The 19105-nt window shown below is 43.0% G+C and overlaps 1 protein-coding gene across 2 annotated transcripts in view; it reads left to right on the top strand.

The window, feature by feature from the left end:
- Positions 1–7086, top strand: part of bnc1 (basonuclin zinc finger protein 1) — a 61841-nt gene extending 54755 nt beyond the window's left edge. For both annotated transcript variants that reach the window (XM_015976849.3, XM_015976848.3), the window contains exon 5: positions 4510–7086. In XM_015976849.3, the coding sequence (XP_015832335.1) occupies positions 4510–5296 (787 nt within the window). In that variant the 3' untranslated portion in view covers positions 5297–7086. The remainder of the gene's footprint in view (positions 1–4509) is intronic.
- Positions 7087–19105: the final 12019 nt, after the last annotated feature.

Raw genomic sequence — 19105 nt, 5'->3', positions numbered from 1 at the left:
GTACGACTTCGTCACAGGGCAGATCTCACGAGTCATGCGCTCACACTGTACGACCCAGTTCTCGGATGCGACCTGACTGCTCACACCGTACGTCTGGTAGCAACACGTCGGCCCTAAAAATATGCTAAAAATAGCAGTTTTTACTCAACACGTCAGACTTTTTTGTCTTGTTTTGCCTGTTGTTCTTCGGGAGTGCTGCAGGAGGACACACAGGGATTTATGGGGCTTGGATGAGGAAAACGAAATAAAGAAAGTAAATCTGTGTTTTGTGATCAGTTTAATTTGACATGAACACGACAAACACGCTTTATTGACAATCGTTGTGAGTAAAAAAACGTGTAGAAACAAAAACGACCAACGTGTGTTATTAGGGAAATAGCGGGCGAGCGGTGTTGATGCAGGATTGTGCATGTGCTGTGAGCGGTTCTGGTACTTTTTGGGTCACAGCTGCTCGCAGCGCCGCTTCAACAGTGCGATACCCTCACGAGGGACGAGCGAAATATCAAACACACCAGAAGTCCGTGCGACCTCACGACTGCTGATCGGCGGCTGGTCACGTGGTGTTAATTGCCCCTCGTAACCCCCTGTACACTACACGACCGCTCGGCGCAAAACTCGCCCCGATGTCGTGGATTCTCGCACGAGTGGAAAACCGGCTCAAAAAAGTGAAAAAGTCGCACAGTGTACGCCCGGCTTTACAGGTTTCAGATGAGTAAAGGCGTGAAGGTCGGGAGTCAGGGGGATGAAAGATGTTATAGATGGAAATTATTATCTTAGTATTGTAAATGTTGGAGCGGATAAGACCAGAGTACTACTGTGATTTGGCATGAGAATTTGAGTCCTTATAGAGAGAAATCTGAGCAGTGTATAAATCCTTATGAATAGTGAGACCGGTTTTCCTGTAAAGTCTTTCTAGCCTGCGATTTGTGGCTTTCATGGAGCGTAGGGCAGGGGTGACCCTTGGAGCAGACCGGTTAAAGAAAGCAGAACGAGTTTTGATGGGAGCAAATGAATCTAAGATGGAAACCAAGCCATGATTACAGTGACTGACAAGATCATCGGGAATAGCAGAGGGATCTGGGGTCAAGCCTGCTATGCTGGAGGAGAGTGGGGCTAGATCGATGTTCTTAATATTATGAAATGAGATAACACGGGGTAACTTGGTAGTGGAGAGTTTGAGGGAAACAGAAAATAAGATGAGGAAGTGGCCAGTGAAGGAGAGCTGATCGGCAGAGCAGTTGGAAGGGGACACCGTAACAGCAGGCTAAATCCAGTATGACCTTTAATGTGAGTGGGAAAATAAACATACTGATAAAAACCAAATCCGTCCAACGATGAGGAGAAATCCTTGGTTGGGGGAGAGCTGTGTTATCCATATGTACAGTAATAAAATCACCAAGTACAGTTACATTGGGAGAGAGAGTGGAAAGATGATAGAAAAGAACACAAAATCATTACAAAAGTCAGGGTTGAACTTGGGGGGGGGGGGGGGCAGCAAATTGAGGCGATGACTAGGGGTCGGGTATTTGACAGGCAAGGCGCTCTAAAGTGGTAAAAGGAGGCAGAGAGACCGGGAGGACCTTCCGGGTCTCGTGATGGAGTATCGCGAGAACTCTGCCTCGGCCTGACCCACGAGGTTTGCAGAGGTAAACTAAATCGGGAGGAGTACAGTCAGCTGGCAGAAGTTGCCGGGGTTTTGCCAAATCTCACTCAAACAGAGAATGTCCAAGTTACAGTCTTTGATGACGTCTTGAAGGAGATGCCCTTTACCAGAGAGGGAGCAGGTGTTAAGAAGACCCAAGTTAGCAGTGTGGTTATCATTGGCGACAGTATTAGCCAAATTAGTCAGTCGGGCTAACACACCGGAGTCTACAGATCGGCTGGTAGACCTGGGTAACTGCCGGCAAGGCTTGGACCAAAAGGAGGGGATTCCTTTGGAGCCATTAAGATGGAAATTCTGCCGTGACCCTCAAGAGATATACCGCAGGTGAGGCTGGCAGGTGATGCAGGGGGAAAGGCACAGCACTGCTGGAGATCTGGACTGCGGGAAACGGAGCACCGCTGAGTACTGGTGTTGTGGAGATTAGTAATTAAATGAGAGCTATAAAAATTCTGTCCTGTTTTGTAAAAACAATATTTTTCAGTTTATTTTATTAAAATACCTGAAAGACATAAAATGTGAACTTAAAATAAATCTTGTAGCATGTATCACACTTGGACGTACTTTCTATCTGTTGTCTCTCAAGCATTGAGGTTATCTGATTTAGGCCCTGTCCACACGTAGCCGGGGATCTGCCAAAACGTAGATATTTTACGTGTTGGCCTGTCATTCACAGGAAAACGGATCTTTTTACAAACTCCGGCCAAAGTGAAGATCTGCGTTTTCTCCATTTTGGGTGTCTGCGTGTGGACGGACAAAACCCGAGTTTTAAGGTCTGCAACGTCACTTTCCGCGACAAAAAATGCTGACATCACGTGTGCGACCTGTGTTTACACTAGCCGGCAGCATGGACGCCTTCAGAGCTGCGCTCGCTTTATCAATGGTCCAAGCGCTTTCTGCTTGTTTGTGTTTGCAAGAGGAATTACTGTTCCTTGTGGAAGACCACAGACGAAGGACGAGGTTAAGAACGGGGGAAGTACTGCCGCCTACAGGTCTGGCATGTCCTTAACAACGTATTTATCCGGGTACGTGTGGACAGAGTTTGTTTTTAAAACGCGGTGGTGTGGATGCAAGTTTTTGGAGGGGCGGATATTCGTTTTCAAAAAACCCGGCTACGTGTGGACTAGGCCTGAAGCAGAGTACATAGGATAGACATGTCTTACCTGGTATGAAATATAATACATCTGTCCTATTCTTTCCAGCTGTGAGCAGCAGGTCTGTTTTTCTTCTAGAATACTGAAAACTGCTGAAAAAAGGTCTAAATCATGATCAGCTTTTAAATAAGTTAGAATAAATGATGCACATTTTAACATGTGGCTATTGAAAAATTTGCATAGTGAAACATGTGCATGCTGAGGCATTAGCTTACTGAAACATGTGCATACTAAAACGTGCATACTGAACGATGTACACACTGAACTATGTCGCTACTGATTCATGTAGCTTATTAAAAATGTGCATACTGATACGTGCATACTTAAAAGTACATACTGAACTGTGTGGCTACTGAACAATCTGCAAACTGAAACATGTGCATACTGACACATTTGTATACTGAAACATGGGCATACTTAGACATGTGCTACTGAAAAATATGCATACTGTAACATGTGAATACTGAAACATATGATTACTGAAACTTGTGCATACTGAAACATGAATACTGACACATGTGAATTCTGAGACATGTGCATCCTGACACATGAGCATACTGAAATGTGCATCCTGACACATGTGCATACTGACACATGAGCATACTGAAACATGTGCATCCTGACACATGAGCATACTGAAACATGTGCATCCTGACACATGAGCATACTGAAATGTGCATCCTGACACATGAGCATACTGAAACATGTGCATCCTGACACATGAGCATACTGAAATGTGCATCCTGACACATGTGCATACTGACACATGTGCATCCTGACACATGTGCATCCTGACACATGAGCATACTGAAATGTGCATCCTGACACATGTGCATACTGACACATGTGCATACTGAAATGTGCATCCTGACACATGTGCATCCTGACACATGAGCATACTGAAACATGTGCATCCTGACACATGTGCATCCTGACACATGTGCATCCTGACACATGTGCATCCTGACACATGAGCATACTGAAATGTGCATCCTGACACATGAGCATACTGAAACATGTGCATCCTGACACATGAGCATACTGAAATGTGCATCCTGACACATGAGCATACTGAAACATGTGCATCCTGACACATGAGCATACTGAAACATGTGCATCCTGACACATGAGCATACTGAAATGTGCATCCTGACACATGAGCATACTGAAACATGTGCATCCTGACACATGAGCATACTGAAATGTGCATCCTGACACATGAGCATACTGAAACATGTGCATCCTGACACATGAGCATACTGAAACATGTGCATCCTGACACATGAGCATACTGAAATGTGCATCCTGACACATGAGCATACTGAAACATGTGCATCCTGACACATGAGCATACTGAAACATGTGCATCCTGACACATGTGCATCCTGACACATGAGCATACTGAAACATGTGCATCCTGACACATGTGCATCCTGACACATGTGCATACTGACACATGAGCATACTGAAACATGTGCATCCTGACACATGTGCATACTGAAACATGTGCATCCTGACTCATGTGCATACTAAAAAATGTGCATCCTGAAACATGTAAACAGAAAAACATCTCATGCAAATCAGCTCCAAAAGAGTATTCATGCTGCTGCACAAACCATATATGATACACAGCAGCATGTAGTATTTTCTATTTCTTTGGAAACAACATGTGACTTCATGTTTTTCTATTTACAGACACAGTGCAAATCCAAACCTGCACCGCGAGCTGCTGATGAAAGACTCCCTCATCCCAATCACCACTCTCTGCTCACCTTCTTCTCACTGTACAGACATGGACTCTGTAAGTCAGGACAACTGCCATGACCAGCAGAACACAGATCTCCCTCATCGAGACCAGACTAGTCAGACCTCAGTCATCTTCAGAGGACACAACCGCATGGGACTGGTCTTTCCCATGAGCAAAGTGCCTGCTCCTGCAAGTGGTGATGAGGTGTCTCCGCTAGCAGAGGCAAACGGCTTGGGGGGAGGAGAACGTAGTGTAAATGGCAATAATGGGAGAGTTCTGGACCTAAGTACTGCCACATCGACCCCATCTTGTGGAAGCAGCTGTGCCGAATTCTCGTGGAACTCTGATGGAGCCGGCAGTGAGGAAGGGGAGACCAGTAAAGAGGTTGAGGAGGTTCTCCCTATAGAGGACAGTGATGAAAGCTGTGATGAAACTGGTGTGGGGAGGCCATTTCGAGACGGAAACCTGGGCAGTAGTGAAAGTGGACACCGTGGGCTTCACGGACTTGGAGTTGGGTCTTCAATTACATGTCATGTTTGCCAAAAGGTGTACAGCAACAAAGGAACATTCAGAGCTCATTACAAGACTGTCCATCTACGACTGCTTCACAAGTGTAAAGTCCCTGGCTGTGACACTTCCTTTTCCTCTGTACGAAGCAGGAACCGGCACAGTCAGAACCCAAATCTTCACCGCAACATGTCTGCTAACTCAGGTACCGCAGTGGACCAGGAGTAAAGGCAGTGTGCTGGAGGCTAAACCAATCACAGCTTTTAACCCTCTCATAAGTGTTGATAAAAGGACGAACAACTAAGTCCTTCAGGGGAACTTCTGAGTTACAACGTGCTCATGAAGTACGCACGTGGAGTAACCAGGTCGGTGGGGTTTAACGTTGCACATCTGCAACACCTGCCTCCAGAGGGTTGAGTAAAATTATGCCCCAATTTTGAAATGTTGCAAAATAAATGAGCAAAAAAAAAAAAAAACCTACATGGATGTATGTTGTGCAGGGAAGATCTGCTGCCATGTGATGAATTAGATGGGCACCCGTCTCCGAGTGTTCACGTATGCGTTACAATCATGTAAAATAGCTGAGAAGGCAATCAAATCTTGTGAAGCACTGGCAGTCGTGTGGTTCTGGGTTCTCGTTTTGTAACCGTCTGAGTCATTCTTCCACCTTAAACCTTTGAGTCCCCGTGAGGTAAATTAGAAAACGTTATTATGCAAATGATTTTATTTGCAAAGGATTAGAGAAAAGCAGTGTGTGAAGTGACTTCTACACGAGTCATTTCACACACTGGAGTTCATTAAGGCCTAGTCCACACGTAGCCGGGGTTTTTAAAAACGAATATCCGCCCCTCCAAAAACTTGCATCCACACCACCACGTTTTAAAAGAAAACTCTGTCCACACGTACCCGGATAAATACGTTGTTAAGGACATGCCAGACCTGTAGGCGGCAGTACTTCCCCCGTTCTTAACCTCGTCCTTCGTCTGTGGTCTTCCGCAAGGATCAGTAATTCCTCTTGCAAACACAAACAAGCAGAAAGCGCTTGGACAATTGATAAAGCGAGCGCAGCTCTGAGGGCATCCATGCTGTCGGCTAGTGTACACACAGGTCGCACACGTGATGTCAGCATTTTTTGTCGCGGAAAGTGACGTTGCGGACCTTAAAACTCCGGTTTTGTCCGTCCACACGCAGACACCCAAAACGGAGAAAACGCAGATCTTCACTTTGGCCGGAGTTTTTAAAAAGATCCGTTTTCGTGTGGATGACAGGCCAAAACGTAGAACAATATCTACGTTTTGGCAGATCCCCGGCTACGTGTGGACAGGGCCTGAGACTCTCAAAAGACGGAGGTGTTGTGAGGTCCACCCGGAAGTTATGTCTTTGTTCTTCTGACCATTACGTACGCGACCAAAGACCTTTCTGTTTACTGTGTAGCAGGTGTTTCATTTGGTTGGACATGTGCAGTATTTTGTTCACTTTAGCGTTTAGGTTGTGATTAACGGTGCTAAAAAAGTCGACTTTCAAATCTAGAAAAGTTTGTTAATTTATTTGAAGAGGAGGAAAAAAGGTCTAAAGGAAGACGGACTGTGTAAGAATGAGCGACTGTGTGTTGTTGTGAGCAGAAATCAGCCGACTGGAGACTAGAGGTGGACCTGTGGATGAGTCAAACACTGCTACGAGTCAGGAAACGAGTCGTGTGTGAGCACTGTCAACGTTTGTAAAATCTCTCAGTAACACAAACGCCACACGTACACATCTGTCTTTGACCTTCCATGAACTGTTTTTGTGTTGTTGTGTGTTTCATTCAAAAACACTGTGCTGTGTATTTTTGATGAGTTTATTGTTGTTTACTGTTTTATGTATTTAATTCCAGTGTGTCACATTAGGATCTCGGTTTTCCTTATTCGGATTTTGTTTAAAAAACAGAAATAATTAATCACCAGTGCTGATAAGTTATGATGTTTGTTCTGATTTAATGTGACGAGTGATAAAAAATAAAAGACATGTTTTCAAATCCATACGCTACGTTGGCTCTTGTATAAAAAGTGAGGTGGTCATTTGTTGGTCTGAACATTATGCGTGTTCCTGCCTCAGCTTCAACGTAAAGAGTGTTGCAAGCAGCCCACTCGTGTCACCGGGGATGTCTCCGCCCCCTGAACCTGCTCTGGTCTCCGAGACCTGCTGTTCTGCGGATATTCAAACAAATTACTTCTGAGTTCAGGACAGAACACCGCCGTAAGAAGTGAGTCCATGAGGTAGCGCGCCAGTCTGGTGTGTGAGGCAAGGCAGCTTTGCTTCTACAGCACACTGCATACACAGAGGCACTCAGCGTGCTTTCCATTAGCAAGAAAACAAGAACATTCAAGTCAACGGGACAGAAAATACTCTTTAAAAATGAAAAAGACAAAGTTAAAGGGCGAGCAGTTACAGGGCAGAAGGTGCAGCAGAATGTCATTCGTTCAAAGGCTGATGAAAACATGAAGCTTTTCTATTCTGACGTCAACGTCTCCAGAGCTGAGGCACATCTGGCAGCAGCACCTGTCTGATTCTGGCCCGGTTCTACCAGCTGACTGCTTCCTAAGGATCTGACCAAATTCAAAGATCTTCAGAAGCACAAATATTTTACAAAAATAATCTATGAACTAAATTATAAATAAAGGAAATCTGCTTCTGCTGGTTAAATAAAAACTGGTGAAACTGCGTGTGGGCGTGGCTAAACGGGCGCTTAAACCTCTGGACTATCGAGGACAATACAGCCGCAGTCTTGCCTAAGGCACTGTTGTAGGCGCGGTTTGTAGGAGCAAGAGTGGGCGGAGCTTTGCTGAAACAAACTGGCATAAATTCAGGCTGACGAAAATAACTCATATTTAAGATAAATCATATATTTCATATGTTATTATCATCTGCTCTCAAAGGTTTAAAATAGCATGATAGGAAACAAGTAACTGTAATTTTACTGCTGGAGTGATGATGATGATGATGATGATGATGATGACGATGATGATGATGATGATGATGAGGATGATGATGATGATCATGATGATGATGATGATGATGATGATGGAAAAGGTTTATCTTAAAGAGATCTCCAGTGATCATTGAGTGAGAGATACACCCTGGACAGGTTTCCAGTCCACCGCATGGACTTGGAGACAAACAACCACTCACTCACTCACTCACTCGCTCACTCACTCACTCACTCACTCACTCACTCACTCACTCACTCGCTCACTCACTCACTCACTCACTCACTCATCTGATCACACACACAGTTTAGTCTCTTCTGCGTTTTTCTTGAAAGGGATTTCCAAAGCGGAGTTCCCAGTGAGCCGGACTTAAACGTTCATCTGCACCACAAATTTTAAATGGCCGTCACTGAAGAGGTGAATAATCTGCTGTACCACTGCAGCTGAGGTGAAAGGTCACAGAGGGAAGTGGACCTGGGACAGTGAGTGTCCCACGTAAAACAGGTGAGGAGGACAAGTCTGTTATGCAACCTGACTGAGGCCTGAGTGCTGAAAGCCTTGTATAACTCAACTATTCATCCTACCTGTTACATTTACTGTGCATTAGTGAGCCTGAAAAGTTGTTCTTTCACACTTAGGAACCAGAGAAAACCACACATACCAGCTGATAAGTGGCCCCATCATTTTCATTTGGCACTCTGCTGAAATCTAGTGCCACTCAGAGAAGGCATAATGTGTTTGTTCAGTCCCTACTCTTCTATGTAGGCGACACAGTTCTGCATAAAACTCACTGGTTAGTGTTGGAGACCTCACCCAATCCACACAGGGGTCTACCCGCACGCACAGGAGCTTCTGAACCAGCAGAGCACTTCAACTGTTGAGAGGACAATATAGGAAAGCTGGGTTGTGTGCAGGAAACCGAAGGGAAACCACACATGTCCAGACTGAAGCATCTTTTGTAACCCTTTCATATTCAGAAGTGTAACGTGATTGAAGCAGTTACACTTATTAAATGATCAATAAGATGTGACATTCCCTAATAACATGAATTATCCATCTGGTTGGTCTTTGCAGGTGTAATTTCACCTTTAGGTTCTTTGGACTAGTCAGGGAACACACACATCATATTAACTCAGACAGAGTCAGAATATAACAATACAAATGAGTTTATTTCTATCTTTCTGAACTAGTGATGACAGAACACATCACGATGGACGATGGTTGGACAGGATAACAGACGATGGATGAAATGATGGGATGTAAGCTAGATGTTTTAGCAAAACCTCGTTAAGTATCTGAGATCTTCTGATGCCTGGGTTATAAAATCAGTTTGACCGTGTGGTTTACTTAACAAGCTAGAGACATTCATGAAACCATCCCACGCCACTGTGCAGATCTACAAACCCTTTGTGTTGAAGGTCCTCGTGCAATCCAGGGGGTCAAGAGGTTGGTATAGACAACCTGCCGGTGGCGTGGACCTCTGGGTATCGGAGTCCGTAGTTCTACTCTGACTACAACCCGTCTGCTCTGAGATACCTTTCAGGTGGCGGCAGGAAGCTGGCGTGTCTATTTAGCATCTGATGAAGTTTGCAAAGGCTTTGGCCTTGGAGTCAAGAGAGAGGATGGTTCCAAGTGCTTTACTCACCTGGTCGGCCTAATCGAGTAAGCGACTGAGAACCGCCACTCCAGGGCGTGACCTAGCCTTTATTAACTCCTGCTTACAAATTTAGACAAACCAGAATTTGACGAGTTTAAATGAGCAACCAAAATACCTCAGCATCCCCCCTTCACTCAGACACTTAGAGAGGTTGTTTCTTAATGGGAAGTAAATTTTTATTAACCATTAATGTGAAGTAAATGTTAAACATTAATAATAATATTATGACGTGTGAATTTACTCATAGATGAACATTAAATTCAACAATTACTAATCTGGTGTCATTTAAGATGTGAAATGAATCATTACAGGAATAGCATTCATGTTAACCCATCACTCATTCATTTAGGGTATTGGACACATTATTAAAACATTTTAGATTTGAACATATTGTCCGTTCAACAAAATATGATTATATAAACGTGTACCGACTCATAATGTCATTTATGAAACAGGGAAGATAAAGTTTATTCTGAGAGGAAAGATAAGAAGCCCTGTGTCTTTTCAGCCTCAGTGACTTCTGACATACCACAGGATAAGTTAAGAATACTGGGGCAAGTTCATTTCTTCATGTGGACCCCGGTGTCAGATAGACCTGTATGAAGTTTGGCCTGTAAGCTAACGGTATACTTCTGGTCATTTTGATGAAATACTTGGTCTTTTGGTATGCTACACATTAGGGTCGGTAATGTAAAAATGAAATTGGCAAGACAAGGCAGCTTTAGAGCACATTAGAAAAAAGGGTAATCTAATGTACTTTACACTTATCATTAAATGGCACAACAACAAACACAAGAACGCAAATCAAAAATACCGTAAATCCTCTAATACAGGCCCGGGCCTGTATTTGACTCAAGCTCATCAAGCTCCAGGCCTTTATTGGAAGGAGGGCCAGAATTAGAGGCAGGCCTCCATTTCTATTTGAGCAAAATGAACTAATGGTTCGCTGGAGTTTTTGACAATTAAAATTGTGCCCACATTTTCAAAGTTAAACACATTTCTTTTAACAACGGTAGTTTCTGCTTCAGCCCTCTCCCCCCTCCCCCTGCTTCAGCCCTCCCCTAGAAGCCTGTGTTCATCATTAACGAACCGCATCTCAGGTCATGTGCGTTTACGTGCTTTTAACACGGACTTTACTGTCGTCCAGAATATTTAACCGAGGAAGTTTTCCTACCCAACATCAGCCTCCAGTCAGGTCTGTAAAACCCAGATTATCCTGTGTTCTTTACAAGCGCGTCTCCATCACCTGCTGCAGAAGCTGCTGCGTTCAAAGCTGACAGAAACGGGGATCCTATAGAGAAACCTTGCATAAGCAAGCGCGTGTACACACACAGGTGCTCACATGGTGCTCTCATAAGTATGGACTTGGGCACGTTCAACACAGGTCTTAAGGCTGTGGTTGGCACTAAATGCACTGTGATTTATTATCATGTGATTGTTCAGTAAAACAATGTTGATTTTATAATTCTTCATCAAGTTAATGCAGTGACAGTTTGATCTTGTTGTATTGTTGTTGTGCCCCTTTTCTGCAGGTCTAGAAGCAGACTCTTGTTCATCATTGATTGTTAATTTTTGTGGACCCCCCCCCCCCCCCACACACACACACACACACACTGTCTCCTCCTTCCTCTTTCCCCTCTGTCTCCGTGTCTGGTCGGAATTACAAAGCATTTAAAAACAACAACAATAAAGTTTTAAGTATCAGGCGTGACATTGAAGCAGAAGCTTTGATGCTCCACCTGAGAGTAAATCTGTAAGGCTTGTCACCAGCATTCAGACATCAATTCTGTTTGCTTCACAGCCAGACAGGACGGGGGGAGAAAAAAAAGAAAGAAACACAGTGTCTTGCCCAAGGACACAATGACAGCGACAGACTGAGCAGGGCTCGAACCTACAACCTTCCAATTACGGGGTGAGCACTTAACTCCTGTGCCACCGTCGCCCTCGACTTGCATGCATTGTAGGATTGTCAAATATACATTAAATTGATTGATTGATTGATGATCGATCGATCAGTTGCCTTCTCTCCTACAACAAGTCTATACTGACTTGACAATGGAAATATGATATTGCCATTTTCTACATATCTATTTTTAATGTACAAATATGCAGCAACTTTGTGACAGAGAAATACATTTTTGACAAAACACCTACCGCATCCAAGTTTGTAATTGTTGGCCGAGCAGCGATGTAGGGAGCAAGAAATTAGAGTTGTTCCAAAGGCCATTTTGAATGTTTGCTTAAGGATTTTCTGGCACTTCTACTTGACTGGGGTTTTTTTGGTCTTGCTGTAGCTGTTCCACAGCAATTTTAGTTTGATTCTCACCCACTCCATTGAAAGAGATAAGTAATTATAGAAAAATGCATTGTATTGTATTGTCCATACATCTACAGAGTACTCAGTTCCAGGCCTGGAGGACGTTTTAGTTTGAACTCCACATCAACAGGGCTGATTTCAATCAGCAAGTAATTAACAGGCTTCTGCAGAGCCTGATGAGCTGCTGCACAGGTGATTCAACACTGAATCAAGTGTGTTAGGGCAGAGAAACGACTAAAACCTGCTGGAAAACATATTTTTATTTTATGATTTTTCTACAATGGCTCTACTTCGTCGTAATGCAGAATTACGATCATGAAAGCAATAACGATTCATGGTTAGCTAGCTAGGCACCTGGCTGCTAACCAGTGACCTGCCTAGTCCTCACTGTGGGCTGCTATCTTGGAATCATGTGATCAGAGAACGTGCTGTGATTGGCCACTTAAATAGTTCAGCTCAGCCAGCAGCTCACGTATGCACACACGGTGAGTTTCTACCCCCCATGAGGCGCAAAATATCAAACTGGTCAGATATTCACCTCAGCGTCTATTGAGGCAGAAAACTCAGTGAAAATTAGGCGCACACAGCAAGATATCTGCTGAGCTAACGGTCATTGAGGCCGCTTGCTCAGCAGTTTGCTCTTGTGTGCGGCAGGCTTCAGGAGTGAGTCCTGTTCAGCAGAGGCCTCACACTCTATATATCCCCCTTGAACACCCCCTCACCCAACGGGCAGAACAAAGGAAACATTATCGGTAGGGGTGATCTGGGGTGTTTCTCAATGTGAAAGTGCCTGGCCTTGCGAGGACGCTGTCCTTCCTTGGACAAAGAAAACGGTTAAATGGAACACACTTGTATGACGTGACCCGGCTTCCACAGCTGTCACGTAACGTCACATGACACGGGAGATATATTTATATTTAAACTAATATGTATAAAATATAATGTTATCACAAGCTTTTTACTTTTTAAATTGTGTATATGTTTATTAAATTAAATATATAAGCAAGTTACTACTTGCTATCCACTGAAGCTGCACTTACTAAGCAACTAACCAACGATAGATAACTTCTTTGGATCTAAAAAAAAACATTTTACATTAGCTGACTTACTTTTAAACTTGAAATTATCCCCGGTAAATTATCACCGACATTTCACGTTGAACCTCTAGCGATTTAACCTTCCCTCACCCCCATCCTAACCTTAACCCAGTGTGTCTGTGTAAATTTTCAAGTAAGCGTGTTTGAGAGGAACAACGGAATACGAAACAAAGCTTTGCATGCGCAAGCTGGTTGAGGTTAGGGTGGGGGTGAAGGGAAGGTTAAATAGCAAGAGGGTAAAGGTCACAAGTCGGTCAAATATCCGCCTCACCGCGGGCGTCGGATACCAACGCTCTGGCACAGCGCGCTGGGGCACCCTGCACATCATATTTTGACGCTTGGTCACATGTGTCATTTTTCGACACTTAGGGTGTGAGAACGTGTTGATTATTCATAAAACCATCTCACACCATTGTGCGGATGTTGGGATCAGAAAAGACTTGGGGACCCGTGAAGACACCAGGCACAGCAAGGCCATTTAACAGATTTATTAATGAAAGCCTGGGCTTCGTTGGTTTTACCCCAACTGTGGGAAGAAGGCAGAGGCTTGGTCAAGATGAGGCGAGGGTCAGAGCCGGGGAAATCCGTGGCAAATCCAGGGTCAGAGTCCATGAGGCAGAGCCGAGGTCGGGAGTCCAGGAGATCAGAGGCTGTGAGAAAATCCAAGCAGGGAGCAGGCACGTGGGTTCAAGGTTGAAGGTTCAAGGTTGTCTTTATTAATCCCCAAGGGGGGAACTGAATTGCCTTGGACAAGTAAAAAACAACAACAACATGCACACACATGCAACAAAACATTCACTGGACACTGGGTTGGTCGACATTCAGAGGTGTGGTCAGGATCTTTGGTTCAGGCAGAGGTTTAGAATGCTGGAGAATCCACTGGCAAAGGTGTTCAATAATCTGGCAGAGAACTGGCGGCTGGCTGGTGAATATATGGCTGCTGGAACAGGTGATGTGCAGCGAGGCTTCAGATCCAAAGATGCTGCACGAGCCTTGTTGATTCCAGCTGGCTTTTGGGGTTAGGGGTAAAGGGTTAAACCTGAGCTAGGCTGAAGCTCCCCTCATGAGAAAGGACCTATCAGCTATGTAGTGACCTAAGTAGCTTAGATGAGAAAAATAACTTGCAGGAGACGATGTTTGCCTTTTGGGTTCCAATAAAGCAACACTTTTAATACATCAAGAAACTTTAACACAGCAAAATCAGCCAGAAGGCTGCAGTGAAAATGATCAAAAACAGGGAATCCATATAAAAAAATTTGTGAGTTTTGTTATTTTAAAATTTGTTGGGTTGATAAGGTAAAACAGGTAATATCATTCCAGTAAAACATTAATATGTGTCTATTGGACTAAAGTTAAATGCAGTTCAGACTAAAGCATAAAATCAAAATATGAGATTATTAAATCAAGATTTAATCAAGAAACATCAAACTGAAAGAACGTAAAAACAAAATACGATTCAAAATCAAGCAATGGAAATGTTGAGCATTACAGGCTCAGAATTCAAAAGATTAAAACATAAGTAAAATGAATTGTTAACATGAAGAAAATGTTAAGCATTTAAGATTAGCAAATAAAAGGGATGTAAAATCAAGAGTAATTAAGCTCTTTTACAATTAGGCCAAATTATTGGTTACGTTTGGACGCACTTTAGCAAGTTACATCCCCTACAGTTAGATGGATAAAATCCTTTAATGAGCCTTTGAGCGACCCTGAGCTTCTCGCTTACCGGTTTTAGTCAGCACCGCCTTCCCAGTATTTATGCACATATACACATTTGTATATGAATAAATGCAGCGCCTCTGAGGCACTGGCCCTTTAAGCCATCTCGATGCGGCCCGTGCTCGCGACGCTCCTTATAGATTTAAAGAATGATTCGGGTTTGAACAGCGTTTCTCTGGGGTTTCGCAAGGCCCCAGTTAGGGTTAGGGTTAGTTAGGCCCATACCAGACCAAACCCACGTCATCCAACCCCACCAAACCCCAGCCGTGCCGGCGCTAATGTGTAAGCGCCATAGAGGCACTAAACCCCCCAGACCACAATAAGGTGGCAGTGCCTCAGGGGGGAAATAAACAACAAATAATTAAATAAAAATATTTCTCATCAGGTTTTAGCAGCTAGAAACACACACACACACACACACACACACACACACACACACACACAGCAGATTAATATTAGACTGAAGTAAAAAGTTAGATTTTAATCCCAGCAGCAAACTTGGGCCATGTTCTTATCCTCCATTGTCAAGGCGGCCTACTGAAGCTGTGGCCGCAGGGTCGGCGGTGACTGTCGTGGTGCCAACCCCCGAATCCACTGGCGGACACCGGAGATTAGGGATGCTGTCGAGCTGTTTTGGGGCTTATGGGACTCCAGAGGCACTCCTTTCATTAGCATGGGAGGAGATTGGTGAGAATAATAATTCCACCTATCAACATATTTTTTTAACTCTACTTTTCTCCTTTTGCAGTGAACTAAAATCCCTTTAGAGCAATGTAGACACTTTTCATCAGTCTCTTCTTCTGATCTTAAATGTGACAGAAGAATAAACACAAACTCAGATGGCCCAAATGAAGCAGCACTGCAAAGCTTTAGCAAACTAATTGAGCAGCTTTGTTCTGATTCCACCATCAGCTCTGTGCTGCCCTCTGGTGGTGCAAAAGCATCACTCACTTATGCTTCTTCATGCAACATGATCCAAAACACACAGTTATTCAACTCTAGGCTTGCAGTACCAGATTCATTCAACAAAAAGCATCTCCACACAAACAATACTCTTAAATCCCAGTCACAACGATCGACATTCATAGAGTAATACTAGTGACCTTTCACATTTGTGACCAATTTCAGAGAGGGAGCTCTAATGTGAGAGGGGCTGAGTGTCGTGGTTAGTAAAAACACACGACAATAAAATATATCTGACCTAAGAACTGTGCAAAAGCGTAGAAAGAGCAAAAAAAATCACATATGAGCTTAGACACATATAGGCACGTGACTATAATAAAACATGAAAATCATTGCACAGCCAAAGAGAAAAAGAGGACCTTAAAGGAGACATTTCACAAAAAACCCACTTTTGTATCCCTTAATACAGTGTGTTTCACATTTTAAGTGTCTAAGTGTGCAAAAAGCCTTGTATTATTCACTAGAGGTGCTATTAGATTCTTTATTATAAAGTTTTGTCATATTTCTCCACCTGTTCAGTTTTTAAATTTGTCTAATACATCTTTTCAATTCAATTCAATTCAAGTTTATTTATAAAACGCCAAATCACGACAAGAGTCGTCTCAAGGCACTTCACATAATAAACATTCCAATACAGGTCAGTTCATTAAGCCAATCAGAAAAAAGTTTCCTATATAAGGAACCCAGCAAATTGCATCAAGTCACTGACTAGTGTCAGTGTCTATACAGCAATCCTCATACTAAGCAAGCATGCAGCGACAGTGGAGAGGAAAACTCCCTTTTAACAGGAAGAAACCTCCAGAGAATCCTGGCTCAGTATAAGCAGCCATCCTCCACGACTCACTGGGGATGGAGAACACACACACACACACACACACACACACACACACACACACACACACACACACACACACACACACACTTCTATGGTTACACTGTGATGTCTTAGTAAATATTCTATTTGGCGAAAGATAAACTTTATTGTATTTATCCTAGTGGATCTATAATTAAATGGATAAACTAGTAGTAGCACATCCAACGTCAAGGAAAGCAAAAAGTTATCATCAGGAGAGGGAGAATGTTTTAGTGGTTAGCAGCAGTGTGCTAGACGATGGCCCCCTCCATGAGGCCACCACAGCTCAGCAGAACATCGTTGTAGCTTCTTCTGGGGAGAAAAACACTTAGAGAGAAAATAAAGTTAACAGCTGAAATAGCAGAAAATAGTACAGTTAAAGAGCAGATTGTAGAAGAAAGCAGTAGAGTGTGAAAAGTGGTCAGTGTATCCTCCAGCAGTCTAAGCCTATAGCAGCATAACTACAGAGATAACCCTGGATAATCTATCCTATTTAGATGTAGGCATGTTGGAGTCAGGGCAAGGGAGAGCCGTCTTTACCGACTGTACACACCACCTCCCTCTACTCCCCCACTTGTCCAGATTTAGGCTAACATCGGATTTTAACAATAGGCCCTATCAAATAAAAATGTTTTAAGCCTAGTCTTAAAAGTAGACTAAGTGTCTGCCTCACGGACTAAAGCTGGGAGCTGGTTCCACAAGAGAGGAGCCTGATAACTAAAAGATCTGCCTCCCATCCTAATTTTAGATATTCTGGGAACCACCAGTAGACCTGCAGTCTGAGAGCGAAGTGCTCGGTTAGGAACGTATGGAACAATCAGATCACTGATGTATGATGGAGCTTGATTATTAAGAGCTTTATATGTGAGAAGAAGGATCTTAAAATCTATTCTGAATTTAACAGGTAGCCAATGTAGGGAAGCTAAGACAGGAGAGATATGATCTCTCTTTTTAATTCTCATCAGAACTCTAGCTGCAGCATTTTGGACAAGCTGAAGACTTTTAACTACATTCTGTGGACTTCCTGAGAGTAATGGACTACAGTAATCCAGTCTTGATGTAATAAATGCATGAACTAGTTTTTCAGCATCACTCCTGGAAAGGATGCTTCTAATCTTAGCAATATTCCGAAGGTGGAAACAAGAAATCCTACAAACTTGTGAAACCTGGGATTTGAATGACATGTCCTGGTCAAAGATAACACCAAGGTTCCTTACTTTGTTCTCGGAGATTAATGTAATGCCATTAAGGTCAGGCGATTGGCTAAGCAATTTCCTTTTCTGGATTTCTGGTCCAAAGATGAGAACTTCCGTCTTGTCTTGATTTAAAAGCAAAAAGTTTAGAGTCATCCAATTTTTTATGTCCTCAAGACAAGCCTGTAATCTACCCAACCGATTAGGTTCATCAGGGTTAATGGATAAATATAGCTGAGTATCGTCAGCATAACAGTGGAAGTTTATCCCATGTTGTCTAATGATTTTACCAATTGGGAGCATATATATAGTAAAAAGAATTGGACCAAGCACTGAACCCTGTGGTACTCCGCAAGTAACCCTGGAGTATGAAGACGATTTGTCATGTACATTTACAAAATGAAATCTGTCAGACAGGTGGGATTTAAACCAGCCTAACGCTGTTCCTTTGATCCCTACAACATGTTCAAGTCTTTCTAAAAGAACATTGTGATCAACTGTGTCAAAGGCAGCACTGAGATCTAACAAGACTAGAACAGACACAAGATTCTTATCTGAGGCCATGAGAATATCATTTGTAACTCTCACTAATGCAGTTTCAGTGCTGTGATACTCTCTAAAACCAGACTGAAATTCCTCAAACAGAGCATTAGTGTTTAAATGCTGACATACTTGGATGGTCACTATTTTCTCCAGGACTTTGGATAAAAATGGAAGGTTAGATATTGGTCTATAATTCATTGGGTCATTTGGATCCAGAGAAGGCTTCTTAAGTGAAGGTTTGATTACAGCAACCTTAAAATCTTGTGGTACATACCCATTTACTAAGGATAGATTGATTATATCTAGAATGGGGGCAGTAACCAAAGGAAATGCATCTTTAAATAATTTGGTTGGGAATGGATCCAAAATGCAAGTTGAAGGTTTAGATGAAGCTAGCATTTTTGATAACTCTGAAAGCTCAACTGGATCAAAACGGTTCAAGCACAGATGAGGTTCAACACGCACCTCTGAAGCTGCCTCACTTACTGAGGAAGAAGAAGAAATCGCATTAGGGAGGATGCTAAAGATTTTGTTTCTAATAGAATTAATTTTACTTGTAAAAAATCCCATGAAGTCATTGCTGCTGAGGGCTAAGGGAATAGATGGCTCAGAGCTATGATTCTGTGTAAGTTTAGCAACTGTACCGAAAAGAAATTTAGGATTATGCTTATTCTCCTCAATTAATGCTGAAAAATAAGCAGTTCTAGTTTGTTGAAGCTTATTTTTATA

The sequence above is a fragment of the Nothobranchius furzeri genome, chromosome 9, assembly GCF_043380555.1.
Source record: "Nothobranchius furzeri strain GRZ-AD chromosome 9, NfurGRZ-RIMD1, whole genome shotgun sequence".
Classification (NCBI taxonomy): domain Eukaryota; kingdom Metazoa; phylum Chordata; class Actinopteri; order Cyprinodontiformes; family Nothobranchiidae; genus Nothobranchius; species Nothobranchius furzeri.
The sequence above is the reverse complement of the archived record's forward strand: the minus strand, read 5'-3'. Positions and strand labels throughout refer to the sequence as shown.